A 19767-nucleotide genomic window follows, 5' to 3' on the forward strand; every position below is an offset into this window, starting at 1 on the left:
TCATGGAGTTGGCACAATTTTTTTTAAAGAGTCATGGTTCACGACCCTTAGAGGAGTTATGAACTCTAGTCTGTATGAGGGGACTCATGCCCCTACCCCAAATTATGCCCCTCTACCTATGGCCCCTCATGACCACTAGGCCAAGCTATGGCACTTTGTCCATTGACCTACTGTACACTTTATAAAACCAATGAACGCCATAGTTTATAGTGGCATGTGTAAAAATGCTTTGAAAAAAGTAATCCATTGATAACTTTTCCCTCTACTTGAAAAAGAATGTCTGAGCTGCAAGTTTATAGAAGTGTCAATCCGAGCCCTTCGAACTTCCAAAAACTACAAACCACAAACCCTTGAAACCGCTTAACTTGTGACAACAAGCATTGTGAAATCGACTGCAGAGATCAGGAACCCCGAGCTGTCAATCAAACAATGTTTCCTCTGGGACGCAGATGTTCTCATATTAGAATAACATACAATGAAGCTTGACTGAGAGCCTAGTTATGTGATACATGGAAGCAGATTAGCCTTGGCTTCACTCCTTCCCCTCCCTCTGCCCTCCCTCCCCCTTCTCTAACCTCCCTCCATCCTCTTCTGCCCTCCCTCTGCCCTCCCTCTGTCTTCCCTCTGCCCTTACTCTGCCCTTTCTCTCCGCTTCTCTCCACTGTAGGAAGCCATCCCCACTTTGTTGAAATGAAGACCATCACAACATCTCCCAGGCTAACTCAGTCTTTCCCAACATCTCAAAATTCGGGATCCCCTCCCCTGCCAAACTGTTTTTGTTCTTGGTGCCACATGTTGAAACCTCCTGATTTCGTTTTGCTGAAAGGTTTTGGTCTCTGTGGGGGGTGTGTCTCAGAGGAGATCCAGGATTGAGACCCTGGAGAATTCTTTGTTGGATATACTTACCTCTTGGGCCTCACATCCTTTAGGGTACACACTTGGGCGGAGAAATGGCAGATGGAGTTTAATCCGGACAAGTGTGAGGCAATGCATTTTGGAAGGTCTAATACAGGTAGGAATTATACAGTAAATGGCAGAACCCTTAAGTGCATCGACGGGCAGAGGGATCTGGGTGTACAGTTCCACAGGTCACTGAAAGTGGCAACGCAGGTGGATAAGGTAGTCAGGGAGGCATATGGCATGCTTGCCTTCAACAGCAGGGGTATTGAGTATAAAAGCTGGGAAGTCATGCTGCAGCTGTATAGAACCTTGGTTAGGCCACACTTGGAATATTGCGTGCAATTCTGGTCACCACATTACCAGGAGGATATGGAGGCTTTGGAGAGGGTGCAGAGAAGGTTTACCAGGATGCTGCCTGGTCTGGAGGTTATTAGCTATGAGGAGAGGTTGGAGAAACTCGGATTGTTCTCACTAGAGTGACGGAGATTGAGGGGCGACTTGATAGAAGTTTACAAAATTATGAGTGGCATGGACAGAGTAGATAGTCAGAAGGTTTTTCCCAGGGTGGAAGAGTCAATTACTAGGGGACATAGATTTAAGGTGAGAGGAGAAAACTTTAGAGGAGATGTGCGGAGCAAGTTTTTTACGCAGAGGGTAGTGAGTGTCTGGAATTCGCTGCCAGAGGAGGTGGTGGAAGCAGGTACGATAGTGGTGTTTAAGAGGCAGCTTGACAAATACATGAATAGGATGGGAATAGAGGGATACGGACCCCGGAAGTACAAAATGTTTTAGTTGACGGGCAATATGATCGGCGCAGGTTTGGAGGGCCGAAGGGCCTATTCCTGTGCTGTACTTTTCTTTGTTCTTTGTTCTTCTTCTTCCTGGCTCTCCTCACTGCCCTGTAACGTAGTCCCTCAGGCATAAGGTGTTTAATGGGATTCCATTTCACAGAAATTCATAGAAGTAGATAGAATGACATTTGCTAAAACGTGCAAATCAATAATGGGAACAGTAGCACCTCCAAGCTCCTCTCCAAGTCACTCACCGACACAACTTGGAAATATATTACTATACCTTCACTGTCACTGGGTCAGATTCTGGAAACCCGTAGCCTGGGAGTGTCATCACCACACAGACTGCAGCAGTTCCAGAGGGAAGACACATGGTATCAGGGCCACCGAAGGTGGGCAATAAATGCTCACACCCTGAGAACGAACATGGAAAAACCCTGTTTAAAACAATAGCACTGAAGAGGTCCACTTACGTTTGATGGCAGCTGTCCGAGAGGTGGCTACCCCCTTGGCGTTGCTGGCTTCACATCGGAAAGTTGTAGGCTTCTTTAACCCTGAGGGAGAAGAAAGAGGAGTTAGTTTGGTTGATGGGAAATAAGCTCAGGGACTTGTATAAATACAAAGCAAGAAAGAATAAAACTAACAATGTTGGAAGTAGCTGTGTGGCCATTAACATCAGGGATCAGGTGAACGGTCCCTTCAAGCTTCAAGGGTAGAGTGACCAACTCTGACATATTTTTGAAGGCTTCATCACATGATCTTCCCCCCCTCCCCCAACTGCCCCACCCTGTCCAGAAGCCTGGTTTTTCCTGTTTTTATAACTAATGAACAAAGCTATTCAGAGAAAATGAAGCTGCATTGGTTTCTTGTGGATGTCAGTGTGATTTTTCTCCCGAATGTTGTTCCCGGAAGAGTCCACGAAATTAAATCTTCAATTCCTGGATACTCCGGGACAATCCTGAGATCTTGGAAACCTCGCTCCTGGTGCCTCAGGGACCACAGTGAGGTCTGAATTCTTTAGGCAAGATCTCCATCACCACATATTTAGAAATTCGCCTCTAGAAAGTTTAAATCCATACTCTGGATAATTTGCCTACATGAAACTTTGTTGTGTGATACTCGCAAGAGTGGTTTTAATTGCCCAGCACTAATTGCTCTCAGAGCATTGAGACAATGGTGTAATATGGAACTGGAGTTACATATAGGCCAGACCAGGCCTGAAGGGCACTGTTAAACCATGTGGGTCTTTTCTACAACTTGGTGCGTTTCACGGTCATGTTTCACAGTGACTGTCCACAAGTTGCTGATCGGAATTCACTTTCACCACTTGCTGTGCTGGGATTTGAGTTAGTCTGGTGCACGTTCCTATATCATAGCCAATCCTAGAGTTCCAATGCAGCATTACCACTACTGAGGCAACTAAGAACCAACACAACCATAAAATTCACAACACGTCAAATCGGCAAGAAATATAAACCCAAAATCATGCTGTTTACAGAAGAATTGCTAGACTGAGTAGCCAAGATGATGTGCAAAATGTATAAACATTCTTATTCTTAACCCGTGGAGTTTAGAACCTCAAGATCAGGGTAGGGCGGGTGCCCACCCCACCACCTTCCCACCCACCCCCCCCGAGCTCACCCCCATATTACTCGAGGGTGGGCAGGCGCTGAAATGGGCAACCTGTCTGCCATATCTAAATAAATAATCAAGAATCAATTAGGCTTGATCCCAAGCCAATTGACCATGATAATACGCTGCCCACACCATAGAACATTTGGTGTGGGCAGTTAGGCGGAAGTGGGCAGCCCAGTTCCTTAAAAATATTCTTCAAAGGGCAGAAAGGCCATTGGTACCCAGAACAAATTGGCTGCCTAAAACCATCTCCCTTTTTGTCCAGTAACTGATGTGTCATTTCAGAATTATCACTGAATTCAGTGTCACTGTCTAAGGCTTTTTGTAAGCCCGGCTGGCTCTGCGACAAGCTCCAACACTCAAATTAAAAACAACAGACATTATCCACTTGGGACACCAAAGAATTAACATTGCATAACCCTGCACATGTGAAATCTCACAGCTGCAGCCCTTCTCTCATTCCAAAGGTCTGAGTTCCACCCCAGAGTAGCGCAAGTTCAAACACAGCCTAAATCCAGCGGAATGACCATCCTTAAAAAGCTAATGATCATGGGAGATTTTTTTATGGTATTGTAGGTGTAGTAATAAGCACCAACACATTCCAATAAAATCATTTCTTTACCAGCACCTCCAAAACCTGTGACCCCCCCACCACTTAGAAGGACAAAGGCAACAGATGCAGGGAACTTCATCAATTCCAAGTTCCCCTCCAAGTCACGTTCCATCCTCACTTGAAACTATATCAGCTTGGTTTGTACTTTTCATTGTGACAAATTCCTTATTGCACAAGTTGTGAACCAAAATAACGTCTACCCTCACGTCTCCACCCATCTGCTCTCAAACCATGCTGCCCTGCCTCACTAGAGCCTAAATAAGGGTTTAACTGTAGTGGTACAAACCTTTCACTGGTGTGGCATGATCATCAGAAGCACATGTTGTCCTGGTTCAGCCTGAGATGTTCCCCCACCAATCCCTACCCCCACCCACACACCACATCCCCCTCCATCCCCACCATGCATTTACTTCTCCTCCCACTCTCACCCCCAGTTCCCTCATCCAACCCCATACCCAATCCTCCTCCAAAACAGGCCCAGCAGTCATTCTGAAGTCCTGTGAGGGCCAGTTACCCAGAAGTTAGGGAAGTCAGGGAGAGAAGACACCGGGTGGGAAACAGCAACATTTTACAGTGGTACAATAGCGGGCGCTTTTCCGAAAGATGAATGGAAGCAATTGAATTGGGTTGGGTAGATGAGGCTTTTTCACTCAGTCTGACCCATGGTACAGCTGGCCTGGGAGTGCTTGGTACTGACACTGGGTAGCCTGGACTGCAATGGTGGGCCTGGACCATTCTCCCACTACTGTCATTTCTCACATCAATGGGCACTGAGAGTTGCACAAAAATGGTGAAGGACCCAATATTAGCCACATACCCTCGGATCTGTAAACATTGAGGACTCTGGTCAAAAGGGAAACGTACACTGCGATGGGATTATTCAGGTCAGTGCAGTGGACAGTTAGGTACCAGGTACAATGCACTGTAGAGAAGTATGTTGAACACAAAATTCAGGGTGACATTCCAGTGCAGTACTGGGGGACTACCGCACAGAGGTTCCATCTTTCAGATGAGATGTTGAACCAAGGCCTTGTCTGTCCTCTTAGATGGATGTAAACGATCCCATGGCACTATACAGAGAACAGCAAGGGCGTTCTCCCTAAATCATCACTAAACAGAAGATCTGGTCACTTCTTTTATTTATTCATTTATTGCTCATCCCTAATTGCTTCTGAGGAGGTGGTGGTGAGCCACCTTCTTGAACTGCTGCAGTCCATGTGGTGTAGGTACACCCACAGTGCTGTTAGGAAGGGAGTTCCCAGATTTTGACCCAGCGACAGTGAAGGAACAGTGATATATTTCCAAGCCAGGGTGGCGTGTTGCTTGGAGGGGAACTGGCAGGTGGTAGTGTTCCCATATGTCTACAGCCCTTGCACTTCGAGGTGGTAAAGAGTTTGGAAGATGCTATTGGAGGAGCCTTGGCGAGTTCCTACAGTGCATCTTGTAGATGGCACACACTGTTGTGAATGTGCATCAGTATTGGAGGGAGTGAATACTGAAGGTGATGGATGGGGTGCCAATCAAGCAGATTACTTTGTCCTGAACTGTATCAAGATTTTTGAGTGTTGTAAGAGCTGCACTCATCCAGGCAAGTGGAGAGTATTCCATCACACTCATGACTTGCGCCTGTGGACAAGCTTTGGGGAGTCAGGAGGTGAGTTATTCACCGCAGGATTCCCAGCCTTGTAGCCACAGTATTTATACAGCTGGTCCAGTTCAGTTTCTGGTCAATGATAACCCCAGGATGTTGATAGTTGGGTATTCTGCGATCGCTTGCCATTGAATGTCATTATCACATTGCTGACTGTGGGAGCTTGCTGTGCACAACTTAACTGTTGTGTTTCCTAGATTACAACAGTAACTACATTTCAAAAGTACTTCATTAGGTGTAACATACTTTGGGATGTCCTGAGGCAATAAAAGGTGCTGCTAGAAAGTCCTTCATATTTTAGTACAGTTTGAGAACAAAATGTCAATATTCCTAATTTAGTGGAATAGTACATTGGATAGGGGTAATGTGTAGATCAGTAAAAAGTGGGAATGCAGATAGAAAAGCTCATAAAAATGATACATTGGATTTTGGGCTTTTTATACATAGGACACTGAATATATAAGTGAGGACGAGATGCTGCATTTGTACAAGACTTGATTAGGACAAGATTGGACTATCAGATCTCGGCAGCTATGAAGGTCATTACAGGTATAGAAAGGGGACTGTAAAACTCATTAGAATGAAGTTAAAGATTGTCAGAAAGTATTGGGCACGGCAGAGGGAGTTTTACTCTGTAGCTGCGCAATCCCTGACCAAGGAAGGCCTGATTGCAGAACAGGAAAGCATTTATACAGCACACTTGGCATCCTCAGGATGACAGGACTTCACAGCCAATGAATTGTCTTCAGGTTGTGCTGACTGTCTGAAGGCAAATACGTCAATTCATTTACTCACAGTCTGGGTCCTGCCAGGAACAATCAGATAAAGGGGCAATTCGCTGGAGCTTTCTTGGGGGGGCTGTTGATTGATCAGGATCCTGGGAAAACTCCCCTGCTGACCTTTAAATAACATTATGGAATCTTTTCCATTGACCTCACAGGCTGTGGGTTTAACATCTCGAGAGGAATATGACATCTCTCACCACGTCACCCTAAAGATCACTTTATCTCCCATCAAAATAAATTAGCACAGATCTGATATTAGCATAGCTCCGACTGGCTCAGTCTCCAGTACTGACAACTCTGACAACATTCAGTAGAAAATTCACAAAAAATCTCTAGATTAATTAAAACAAAGTCGGTGTCAATGCAGACTCGATGGGCCGAAGGGCCTCTTCTGCACTGTGATTCTGAGTCTGTGAAAGTACAGCAAATGCCAAAGGATTTTTTTCAGGTGAAGATTTTTAAAAAGGAGACCTTCATGGCCAAATAAACACAATGTTGATTTTCCTCAGTTAATTTTATCACCCAAGAGACAAATAATCAAATGTCAAGGTCACTGTGGTGTTTTCCTGGCTCTGGGTGGGCCCACTAACACCGTCAGGAATCAGCTGGATTGACTGAGGATTTACAGTGATAGCCGGGGCGCTGCTCGAGTAGGGAACAAACAAGGCGAAGGAAGATATTTGTCGGCAGAGGTGGATTATTGTGCAGCTGCTCACTTAACTCTGGTACAGTTGATGAATCACAGACTAATCTCCATTACGTGTAAAACAGTCAGATCTCAGGATTGAGGAGTTTTGAAATGTGAGACTTGAGCAGGCCCAGTGTATCAATCCCACTGTCCCCGGTTTAGAGGAGCAAACGCGGCACTGATTATAGTCTGAACCTGGGCTACAAGGCTCACGAAGCTCGTCAGCAAGTATTCCCAAAAGGAACGACTTGCAGTAATATGGGAAGTGGTAGTAACTGGATTACAAAGAGCCAACACAGACACAATGAACCGAATGGCCTCCTTCTGTGCTGTATCAGTATATGATTTGACAAAATATTCTGACTGAACCATTTGGTCAGTCTCAGTTCTTGTTTAACTTCAGCACAGCCAGAAAATACAACACTGTTATATCTCTCACATTTCTGCCATTGTCAATTCAGGTAAGAGGTACTAACAATCTCTTCCTGTGTAGCTTATAAAGTACAATATAGGTACTGGGTACCTTATCTTAAATCTTAAATCTTTTCTTTCCCTCTTCAGATTCTTCTACTCCACACAAGCCATTGTCCAGCTCGATAGGGGGGACCAGTTCCCTTGGACTGTCACCAATGTTTCCTGGTTACTACATGCTTGGGGGCAGATGGTCTATGGGGCCATGAGTAAAACTCAACATAAAGCTGAAAAAAATGCACCCACTGTGACTCAGTGGGTAGCATAATCCCCTTTGAGTTATAAGGTTGCCATCTACACCAACACTCCCAGTGCAGAACTAAGGGAGTGCTGTACTGCTGGAGGTGTCATCTTTCAGGTCTGCCTCCTCAGCTAGTTGCAAAGGGTCCCATGGTTCTATTTTGAAGGGCAGGGGAGGTCTCCCGGGTCCTGGTCAATATTTATTCCTCATTCGACACCACTAGAAATATATTATCTGGTCATCATCACATGACCAGATGTGATGTGCACAAATGAGTTGTTTTGTTTCTTCACATTACAACAGCAATTACACTTCAAAAGCTCTTCATTAGCTAACACTTTGAGATGTCCTGAGGTTGCGGAAGATGCTATATGTAGTAATTATGGTGTTACTTAGTGTGTAATGTACCTTGAAGAATAATACTTGCTATGCAAGATCACATGATCTGTAGTAACCAATAGGAGAGTAGAACGGGCTACCTCAGCGGTCAGTGTAGAGATAGAGTTGGAGTTGAAAATACACTTGTAGTTGCTGCTGAGTATATTGTAAATAAACTTAAAAGTTTCCACCCAAGAAGTGTCTGCAGATCAATCCTATTATTAATAATACAACTCAGCCACCCTACAACAAACTACAACACTATAGAAATGTATTTTCCTTTTGCAATCGCTGGATCAAAATATTCTGAGATTTATATTTTCACACAGGAGATTGGCGGTAATATGTTAGCATGGATTGAGGATTCGTTAAAAGGCAGAAAAAGAGAGCAGAAATAAACAGTCATTCTTGGGTTGGTGAGTTGAACTTGGGGCCCCAGCCATTTACAACCTATACTAACAGCAGAAATGAGAGGAACCGAGTGTAATAGGTCCAAACTTGCTAATGATGCAAAGCTAGGTGGTAAAACAAGCTGTGAGGAGGATGCAAAAGGATATGGACAGGTTACGTGAGTGGGAAAGAGGGAAGTTATTCACTTTGGCAGGCAGAGTATTTTTAAAATAGTAAAGACTGGGAAATGTTGGTATCCAGAGGGACCTGGGTGTCCTTGCATGCAAATCACAGGAAGTTAAGTACAGCATGCTTTTAGGAAGCAAACGTTAACTTAGCATTTATTGCAAAGGGATTGACGTATGAGTGTGTAGACATTTTACTGCACTGTGTACAGTTTTGGGCTACTTAATAAGGAAGGGTGAACTAGTCTTAGGGGGAGCACAAGGGAGGTTCATGCGACTTGATTCCTGGGAGGAGAGATTGAGCAGACTGACCCTATATTGCCTGGAGTTTAGAAGAATGAGATGTGGTCAGATTGAAAGTTTTTAAGGAGTTTGACAGGGTAGATTCTAGGAGGAAGTTAACCCTGTATAGGGAAGCTACAGCTCAGGATAAGTACGTTGCCATTTAGTACTGAGATGTGGAGAAATTTCTTCACTCAAATGATTTGGAATCTTTGGATTCCCCTCCCCAGAGGCCTGTGGGTTCTCAGTTGTTGAGTATATTCGAGATTGAGATTAATAGATTTTTGGGTACTAAGGGAATGAAGGAATATGGGGATAGAGCAGGAAGGAGGAACTGAAGTAGATCAGCCAGGATCTTATTGAATTGTAGGGCAGGTTCAAAGGGCCAAATGGCCTACTCCACAGTATCATAGTCACAGTATCTTTTCAGTGCAGAAGGAGGCCATTCGGCCCATCAAGTCTGCACTGGTTCTCTGAAAGAGCATTCCACCTAGTCCCACTCCCCTGCCTTATCCCTGTAACCTTGCACATTCTCTCTCTTCAGGTAGCAACCAAATTCCCTTTTGAATACCTCAGCGAATCTGCCTCCACCCTTTTAGGAAGTTTGTTCCAGACTCTAACCACCCTCTGGGTGAAAACATTTTTCCTCACATCACATTTACTCCTTTTGTCAATTATTTTGAATCTGTGCCCTCTAGGTCTTGATGTTCTCTTGAGTGGGCACAATTTCTCACCATTTACCCTGTTCAGACCACTCAGGATCTTGAATACCTCTATCAAGTCTCCTCTTAGCCTTCTTTTCTCCAAGAAAAAGAATCCCAACCTCTCCAATCTATCCTCATAGCTCCAGATCTTTATCCCTGGAATCATTCGTGTGAATCTCCTTTGTAATCTCTCCAATGCTTTGCATCTTTCCTCAAGTATGGCACCCAGAACTGGATGCAGTACTCCAGGTGAGGCCTAATTAGTGTCTTATACAAGTTCAAAATGACCTCCTTACTCTTGTACTCAATGCCCTTATTAATAAAGCCTAAGGTACTATACGCTTTATTAACTGCTCTCTCAACGTGCCCTGCCATCTTCAATGACCTATGTACATACACACCAAAGTCCCTCAGTTCCTGCACCTCCTTTATTTTATACTGTCTCACCATATTCTTCCTGCCAAAATGAATCGCCCACACTTCTCTGCATTGAACTTCAACTGCCACTTGTCTGCCTGATCCACCAACATGTCTCTGTGCTTCTGAAGTTCAAGACTATCCCCATCTCAGTTGACAACATTTCTAGTCTTCAAATCATCTGAAAATTTTGAAATCATGCTCTGATCATGGCTGATCATCCAACTCAAAACCTGCTCCCGCTTTCTCCCCATATCCTTTGATCCCTTTCACCCCAAAAGCTATATCTAACTCCTCCTTGAAAACATACAATGTTTTGGCCTCAACTACTTTCTGTGGTAGCGAATTCCACAGGCTCACCACTCTCTGGGTGAAGAAATTTCTCCTCATCGCAGTCCTAAATGGTCTACCCCGTATCCTCAGACTGTGACCCCTGGTTCTGGGCTCCCCCACCATTGGGAACATCCTTCCTACATCTACTCTGTCTAAACCTGTTAGAATTTTATAGGTTTCTATGAGATCCCCCCTCATTCTTCTGAACTCCAGCGAATATTATCCTAACCGACTCAATCTCTCCTCATATGTCAGTCCCGCCATCCCAGGAATCAGTCTGGTAAACCTTCGCTGCACTCCCTCTATAGCAAGAACATCCTTCCTCAGATAAAGAAACCAAAACTGCACACAATATTCCAGGTGTGGTCTCACCAAGGTCCTGTATAATTGCAGCAAGGCATCCCTGCTCCTGTACTCAAATCCTCTGGCTATGAAGGCCAACATACCATTTGCCTTCTTTACCACCTGCTGCACCTGCATGCTTACCTTCAGCGACTGGTGTGCAAGGACACCCAGGTCTCGTTGCACATTCCCCTCTCTCAATTTATAGCCATTCAGATAATAATCTGCCTTCCTGTTTTTGCTACCAAAGTCGATAACCTCACATTTATCCACATTATACTGCATCTGCCATGCATCTGCCCACTCAGCCTGTCCAAATCACACTGAAGCATCTCTGCATCCTCCTCACAGCTCACCCTCCCACCCAGTTTTGTGTCATCTGCAAATCTGAAGATATTACATTTAGTTCGCTCATCTAAATCATTAATATATATTGTGAATAGCTGGGGTCCCAGCACCGATCCCTGCGGTACCCCACTAGTCACTGCCTGCCATTCGGAAAAAGACCCATTTATTCCTATTTTTTGTTTCCTGTCTGCCAACCAGTTTTCTATCCATCTCAATACACTACCCCCAATCCCATGCGCTTTAAATTTACACGCTAATCTCTTATGTGGGACTTTGTCGAAAGCCTTCTGAAAGTCCAAATAAACCACATCCACTGGCTCCCCCTCATCAACTCTACTAGTTACATTCTATTAGTTTCTTCATTTCCCTCTGGTCCTTCTATAGTCAGCCTGATTCTCCATTGTATTTTCTACCTGACATCTATTGTAGGCGCACTTCTTCCTTTTCATCTTTACCTCTATCTCACTCGTCATCCAGGGTGCGCTGGATTTATTTATCCTACCTTTCCCCTTCTAGGGAATATACCTTGACATTACTTTTTCTTTGAAGGTGGCCCATTGTTCAGCCACCGTCTCTTCTACCAACATTTGATTCCAACTCACTTGACTCAGATGCATTCTCATCCCATTGAAGTTGGCTCTCCCCTAGTTAATCATCCATGCTCTGGATTGTTCCCTGTCCTTTTCCATGATTAACCTAAACCTTATGATACAATGGTCACTGTTCCCTACAGGGTCTCCCACTGATATTTGATCCACTCAGGCCAACTCATTCCCCAGAACCAGGTCCAAAAGTGCATGTCCTCTCATTGGACCGGAAACATACTGCTACAAAAAATTATCTTGAACACATTCCAGGAACTCTAGCCCTCTTGTCCCTTTGCACTATTCCCATCCCAGCCTATATTTGGATAATTGAAGTCCCCAATTATGATTATTGTATAATTCCTGCACCTTTCCATAATTTCTTTGCAAATTTGTTTCTCCAAATCCCTTCCACTAGTTGGTGGTCTTTATACGACACTGATCAACATTATTGCATTTTTCATTCCTTACCTCTAGCCAGAGAATCACAGAATCATAGAATCACACAGTGCAGAAGAGGCCTTTCGGCCCATCGAGTCTGCACCGACACGTGAGAAACACCTGACCTACCTACCTAATCCCATTTACCAGCACTTGGCCCATAGCCTTGAATGTTATGATGTGCCAAGTGCTCATCCAGGTACTTTTTAAAGGATGTGAGGCAACCCGCCTCCACCACCCTCCCAGGCAGTGCATTCCAGACCGTCACCACCCTCTGGGTAAAAATGTTTTTCCTCACATCCTCCCTAAACCTCCTGCCCCTCACCTTGAACTTATGTCCCCTTGTGACTGACCCTTCAACTAAGGGCAACAGCTGCTCCCTATCCACCCTCCCCATGCCCCTCATAATCTTTTACACCTCAATCAGGTTGCCCCTCAGTCTTCTCTGCTCCAACAAAAACAACCCAAGTCTATCCAACCTCTCTTCATAACTTAAATGTTTCATCCCAGGCAACATCCTGGTGAATCTCCTCTGCACCCCCTCCAGTGCAATCACATCCTTCCTATAATGTGGTGATCAGAACTGCACACAGTACTCCAGCTGTGGCCTCACCAAGGTTCTATACAACTCCAACATGACCTTCCTACTTTTGTAATCTATGCCTCGATTGATAAAGGCAAGTGTCCCATATGCCTTTTTCACCACCCCACTAACATGCCCCTCTGCCTTCAGAGATCTATGGACACACACACCAAGGTCCCTTTGTTCCTCAGGACTTCCTAGTGTCATGCCGATCATTGAATACTTCCTTGTCAAACCACTCCTTCCAAAGTGTATCACCTCACACTTTTCAGGGTTAAATTCCATCTGCCACTTACCTGCCCATTCGACCATCCCATCTATATCTCCCTGTAGCCCAGGACACTCAACCTCACTGTTAACTACCCGGCCAATCTTTGTGTCATCCGCAAACTTACTAATCCCACCCCCCACATAGTCATCTATGTCATTTTGTATAAATGACAATTAATAGTGGACCCAGCACAGATCCCTGTGGTACGCTACTGCTCACTGGCTTCCAGTCACTAAAGCATCCCTCTGTCATCACCCTCTGTCTCCTACAACTAAGCCAATTTTGAATCCACCTTATCAAATTACCCTGTATCCCATATGCATTTGCCTTCTTTATAAGTCTCCCATGTGGGACTTTGTTAAAGGCTTTGCCGAAATCCATATAAACTACATCAACTGCACTAGCCTCATCTACACACCTGGTCACCTCCTCAGAGAGATTCTGTCCTTGACCCCGCTGGAACATCCTCTCTCTCCAGTACTATAATGCCACCTTGAATCAATATTGGCACTCTCATTTTCTTCCTTTCCTGCTTTCCCGTCTCTCCTAAACACCTTGTACCCAGGAATATTTAACACCCAGTCCTGCCCTTCTTTGAGCCAGGTCTCTGTTATAGCAATAATATCATCATTCCATCTCTCAACCTGTGCCTGCAGTTCACCAACCTTATTAACCACACTCCGTGCATTCACATACATGTACATCAGTCCTGATTTAGGCTTTTTCACTTTTCCCCTTATTCTGACCCCATCTAATGCCTACTCTAATTCTATCAAACTCTCCAAATATTCTATCTACCTTGATACTACTCTCTCTGATATATCCTCGTTATCAGTCAATACTTCACTACTTCCCACTGCCAGTTTTTCTCCTCTGTATTCCAAATATCCCCTCAGATTCCCATCCCCCTGCCAATTTAGTTAAAATCCTCCCCAATAGCACTAGCAAACCTCCCCACAAGGACAGTAGTCCCAGTCCTGTTAAGGTGTAACCCGTCCTTCTTGTTCAGGTCTCACCTGCCCCATAACCAATCCTAATGCCTCAGAAATCTAAATACCTCCCTCCTATTCCATTTCTCCAGCCACGTATTGAACTACTCAATCTTCCTAATGCTCACTAGCACGTGGCGCTGGGAGTAATCTTGACATTACTGCTCTTGGGGTCCTATTTCCATCTCCTATTTCTCTATTTCTTATGTACTGTTGTAGGGAGGCGAGGTCGGCTCTGTGTTTTAGTGGATCTGGAGAGAATCTGTTGGGCGTGAGTGCAGGGTTGGTGTTGTCTAAGGGGGAACCATGAACATTCTTGGTGCCAAGGGCCTTCATCCAGCTGTGTGGATGGTTGAAATCACATTCCCCAGCGGTGTGCCAGAGGAAAACACAAGACATCCAGTTCGATCTCACACACAGCTCTGCTGGAAAAGTGTGAACTCGCAGATGTCAGTTTGCGAATCTGTTGCTTCTTCCCAACCTCTCCCTAAAATAGCAGTTGAACAACTCAGTGACCCTCTCCATGTGGGATCAGCAATAAGAGTGGGCAGAAATGGAGCCTGGTGTTTGTTAATGACCTCAGGAGAGAACAGTGAGACAAATCAGCATTTTCAAAATAAAATTCAGCTTTTGTGTGTGTAAATGAGTTTAATTATGGTTGTGAGAATGCAGTTATAGGCTTTAGGCTGGTAAGAACTCTACAAATTAAAGCGCTGTGCTCAATTTATCCCTGACTACAGCCTTCAGTGAATACACACAGGACCTGGCTTCTTAACTCAGTTCTTTTGGTCACAGGCCTATTTGCTCAATTACACAGTCGGAGTACATCCTCCTAATGCCAGGTTGTTGACCTGAAGAGGCCTTCCACTGGAGTTTGGAGTAACAGCTCCCAAGGCAACCTCAGTCAACTGCCAAGGTCAGCGTCTGCCCAACATAAATTACAGTGTCAGCTGTGAAAGGCTGAGGAGAGGATTTCTCATTAAGCTCTAAGAAACACGAGAAGCAGGAGGATGAAAACAAACCAGAGGTGGTTTCTACAGTGAATACAGTATAGCAAATTAAAAGAAGTACAGATAAATCACTGCTTTACCTGGAAGGGGTGTTTGGGACCTTGGACGGTGAGAGAGGAGGTAAAAGGGCAGGTGTTACATCTTCTGCTATTGCATGGGAAGATGTTGTGGCCGGGGAAGGGGTGTTAGGGGTTAATGAGGGGTGGACGAGGGTGTTGCAGAGGAAACTGCACCTTCAGAATAGAGAGAGGCGAGGGAAGATGAATTTGGTGACACCATTATGCAGATGGCAGAAATGGCGGAAGATGATCCGTTGAATGCAGAGGCTGGTGGGTGGAGGTGAGGATAAGGGGAATCCTATCATAGTCCTGGGTGAAAAGGTGAGAGCAGAAGTTCAAGGGTCTGTCAGCCAAGTTTGGGGTGGAAGGCGATCACACTCCTTTTGGCCTTGCACCATGAACCTTTTTTTATTGTCATTTAATCTCTCCTTCCCTCCACCTTTTCAAAGACCTTCCCTTTTGTTCTTCCTCCCCCTACCCTCTGCACCTTTTCACATCTCTAACTTTTTTCCAGTTCTGATGAAAGGTCATAGACCTGAAAAATTAACTCTCTTTCCCTCCGCAGGGATATTGCCAGATCTGCTAGGCATTTCCAGCATTTTATGTTTTTGGTTTCAGCTTTCCACGTCTGCAGTATTTTGCTTTTGTGTCACAAAAGCAGATTTTCCAGTGATTATCACATTTGTGGGAGCTTGCTGTGTATTAATGGATCTGTGTTTCCTACATTACAACAGTGACTACACTTCAGAGATACTTCATTGGCTGTAAAGTGCTTTAGGATGACCAGAGGTCGTGAATAGAGCTGACACAATGCAAGTTCATGTTCCTTTTACACCAGTGAAGGTCCATCAATGACATAAGACCAAGGGGTAGATGATTTTATAGGAGCAGCTTTGGGAATCCCCCATCTACAGGAAATAGTTTTTCCATCAGAATCAAGACTTGTACAGATTCTAGATGAGAAAGAGGGAGAGCGAGTGAGAGAGAGAGAGACGGAGAGAGAAGAGTGACAGACAAAGTCATAGTCTCATACTGGCACAGAAGGCCATTCAGACTGTCTTGTTTTGCTGCTCTCTGCAAAAGCATCTCAGCTACCCTCAGTCCTCTGACCTTATCCCTGCCATTTATTTTCCTTCAAATATTATCCAACTGCCTTTGAAAGCCATTATTGAGCCTACCTCCACCACACTTTTAGGCAATGCATTCCAGATCTTAACCACTTGCTGCACCAAAAGCTTTTCCACATGTTGCCTTTGGTTCTTTTTCCAATCACCTTAAATCGGTGTCCTCTGGTTCTTGATCCTTCCACCGACATGAACAGTTTTTCTCTATCTACTTTGTCCAGACCCCTCAAAAAGTTTGGAAAAATCCTTGGAACCTTTAGCGTGAATCTTTTCTGCACCTTCTCTAAAGCCTTCACATCCTTCCTAAACTGTGATGTCCAAATTGAAAACAATATTCCAGTCGAGTCTGAGCCAGTGTTTTACACAGGTTCATCATAACTTCCATGTTTTTGTACTCTTTTAGAAAGCCCAGGATGCTGTATGCCTTATTAACCATGTTCTCAACCTGCCCTGCCACCTCCAATGAATTGTGCACATATGACTTCAGGTCCTTTGGCTTCCGCACCCTCTTTTAGATTTGCACCCTTTACTTTATTTTGTCTCTCCTCCTCATTCTTCCTACTAAAATGTATCAATTCACCCTTTGCCATGTGTCCACCCATTCCACCAGCCTGTCTATGTCCTCTGGATCACTATCCTCCTCACAATACTTCCAAGTGCTGTGTCATCTGAAAATCTTGAAATTGTGCCCTGCGCACCCAAGCCCAGGTCATTAATATATCAGAGCAGGAGTCTTAACACTGACCCTGGGAAACCCCACTATAAACCTTCCTCCAGTCCAAACAACCATTGGCCACTCCGCTGTTTCCTGTCACTCAGTCAATTTCATTCCCATGCTGCCACTATCCCTTGTATTCCATGGACTTTGCTGACAATCCTGTTATGTGCACTTTATCAAATGCCTTTTGGAAGTCTGTGTGCACCACATCAACAATATTACCCCCATCAATCTTCTCTGTAACCTCATCAAAACACAAAGAAGTTAATTAAACACAATTTTCCCCTAACAAATGCATGCTGACTTTCCTTAATTAATCTACATTTATCCAAGCGACTGTTAATTTTGTCCAGGTTTTGATTTCAAAAAGCTTCTCCACCGCCAAGGTTAAACTGACTGGCCTTTGCTGGATTAATGTTAACAACTTTTTTGAACAAAGGCTTAACTTGGCAATTCTCCAGCCCTTTGATACAACCCCTGTACCTAAGGAGGACTGGAAGATTACAGCGAGTGCCTCCAAAATTTCCATCCTTACTTCCCTCAGTATTCTTGGGTGTATTGAACTTGCCTCAACTTCGCTGTTACAGAATCATAGAAACATAGGAAATAGGAGCAAGAGGAGGCCACTCAACCCCTGGAGCCTGCTCCACACTTCAATATGATCATGGCTGATCCTCTATCTCAATGCCGTACTCCCACACTCTCCCCATACTCCTTGACACCTTCAGAGTCCAGAAATCTATCTAGTTGCTTTTTAAATATATCCAGTGACTTGGCCTCCGCAACCTTCTGTGGTAGAGAATTCCATAAGTTCACCAACTCTGAGTGAAGAGGTTTTTCCTCATCTCAGTCCTAAATGGTATCCTGAGACTGTAACCCCTTGTTCCATACCCCCTGCCAGAGGAAATATCATCCCTGCATCCAGTCTGTCCATCCCTGTCAGAATTTTATATGTTTCAATGAGATCCCCTCTCATTCTTCTAAACTCCAGTGAATACAGGTCTAGTCGACCCAAACTCTCCTCGTACAACAATCCTGCCATCCCAGGAATCAGCTTGGTGAATCTTCATTGCACTCACTCTATGGCAAGTAAATCCTTTCTTAGGTAAGACCAAAACTGCACACAATGCTGCAGGTGTGGTCTCACCAAGGCCCTGTACAGCTGCAGTAAGACATCCTTGCTCCTGTACTCATGTCCTCGCAATGAAGGCCAATATAGCATTTGCCTCCTTAACTGCTTGCTGCATCTGCATGCTTGCTTTCAGTGATTGGTGTACAAGGACACCCAGGTCCCTTTGTACATCAACATTTCCCAATCAATCACCATTTAAATAATACTCTGCCATTCTGTTTTTCCGACCGAACTGGATAACTTCACACTCATACACATTATATTGCATCTGCCATGTATTTGCCCACTCACTCAGCCTGTCTAAATCACCTTGAAGGCTCTTAACATCCTCCTCACCGCTCACATTCCCACCAAGTTTGGTGTCATCAGCAAACTTGGAAATATTACATTTGGTTCCCTCATCCAAATCATTGATATATATCATGAATAGCTGGGGCCCAAGCACTGATCCCTGAGGTACCCCACTAGTCACCGCCTGCCTGTCACTCCAAAAAAGACCCGTTTATCTTACTCTGTTTCCAGTCTGCTAACCAGGTCCCAATCCATGCCAATATATTACCCCAATCCCATGTGCTTTAATTGTGTACACTAACCTCTTATGTGGGACTTGTTCAAAAGTTCTCTGAAAATCCAAATACACAACATCCACTGGTTCTCACTAATTTATTCTGTTAGTTACATCCTCAAAAAACTCCAGTAGGTTTGTCAAACATGATTTCCCTTTCATAAATCCATGTTGACTTTGTCTAATCCCATTGATATTTTCTAAGTGTCCTGTTATCACAACCTTTATAATAGACTCTAGCATTTTCCCTACTACAGATGTTAGGCTAACCAGTCTGTAATTCACTGTTTTCTCCCTCCCTCCTTTTTAAAATAGTGAGGTTACATTTGCCACCCTCCGATCTGCTGGGACTGTTCCAGAATTTTGGAAGATGATAACCAACACATCCACTATTTCCATGGCCACCTCCTTCAGTGCCCTGGGATGTAGATTATCAGGCTCTGGGGATTTATTGGTTTTCAGTCCCATTAATTTCTCCAGCACTATTGTTTTAGTGATACTAATTTCCTTCAATTCCTCCTCCTCACTAGACCTTTGGTTCCCTAGTATTTCTGGGAAGTTATTTGTGTTTTCCTCCATGAAGACAGAACTAAAGTAGTTGTTTAATTGCTCTGCCATTTCCTTGTTCTCTATTATAAATTCTCCCTTTTCAGACTATCAGAGACCTACATTTGTCTTCACTAATCTTTTTTCTTTATACATACTTATAGAAGCTTTTACAGTCCACGTTTATGTTTCTTGCAGGTTTATTCTCCCTCTGAATCAATCTCTTGGTCCTCCTTTGCTGAATTCTAAACTGCTCCCAATCCTCAGGCTTGCTACTTTTTCTAGCAACTTTATATGACTTCACTTTGGATCTAATGTTTAATTTCTTTAATTTCTTTTGTTAGCCCATGGTTGGACTGCTTTTCCTGTTGTGTTTTTGTGCCAGGAAGGGATGTATAGTTGTTGGAATATATACATTAATTCCTTAAATATTAGCCATTACCTATCCACCATCATGCCCTTTAATGAAGTTCCCCAATCTATCTTAGTCAACTCATGCCTCGTACCTTCGTAGTTTTCTTTGTGAAGATTTAGGACCCAAGTTTCAGATTGGACCACTTCACTTTCCATCCTAATGAAGAATTCTGTCAT

At 44.2% G+C, this 19767-nt stretch overlaps 1 protein-coding gene across 2 annotated transcripts in view; it reads right to left on the minus strand.

Annotated features, from left to right (window-relative positions):
- Nucleotides 1-19767, minus strand: part of axl (AXL receptor tyrosine kinase) — a 205380-nt gene that overhangs the window by 140680 nt on the left and 44933 nt on the right. For both annotated transcript variants that reach the window (XM_078533351.1, XM_078533350.1), the window contains exon 5: nt 2165-2245. In XM_078533351.1, coding sequence (XP_078389477.1) covers nt 2165-2245 — 81 coding nt within the window. The remainder of the gene's footprint in view (nt 1-2164; nt 2246-19767) is intronic.

The sequence above is a fragment of the Cetorhinus maximus genome, chromosome 32 (assembly GCF_964194155.1).
Source record: "Cetorhinus maximus chromosome 32, sCetMax3.hap1.1, whole genome shotgun sequence".
NCBI classification, from domain to species: domain Eukaryota; kingdom Metazoa; phylum Chordata; class Chondrichthyes; order Lamniformes; family Cetorhinidae; genus Cetorhinus; species Cetorhinus maximus.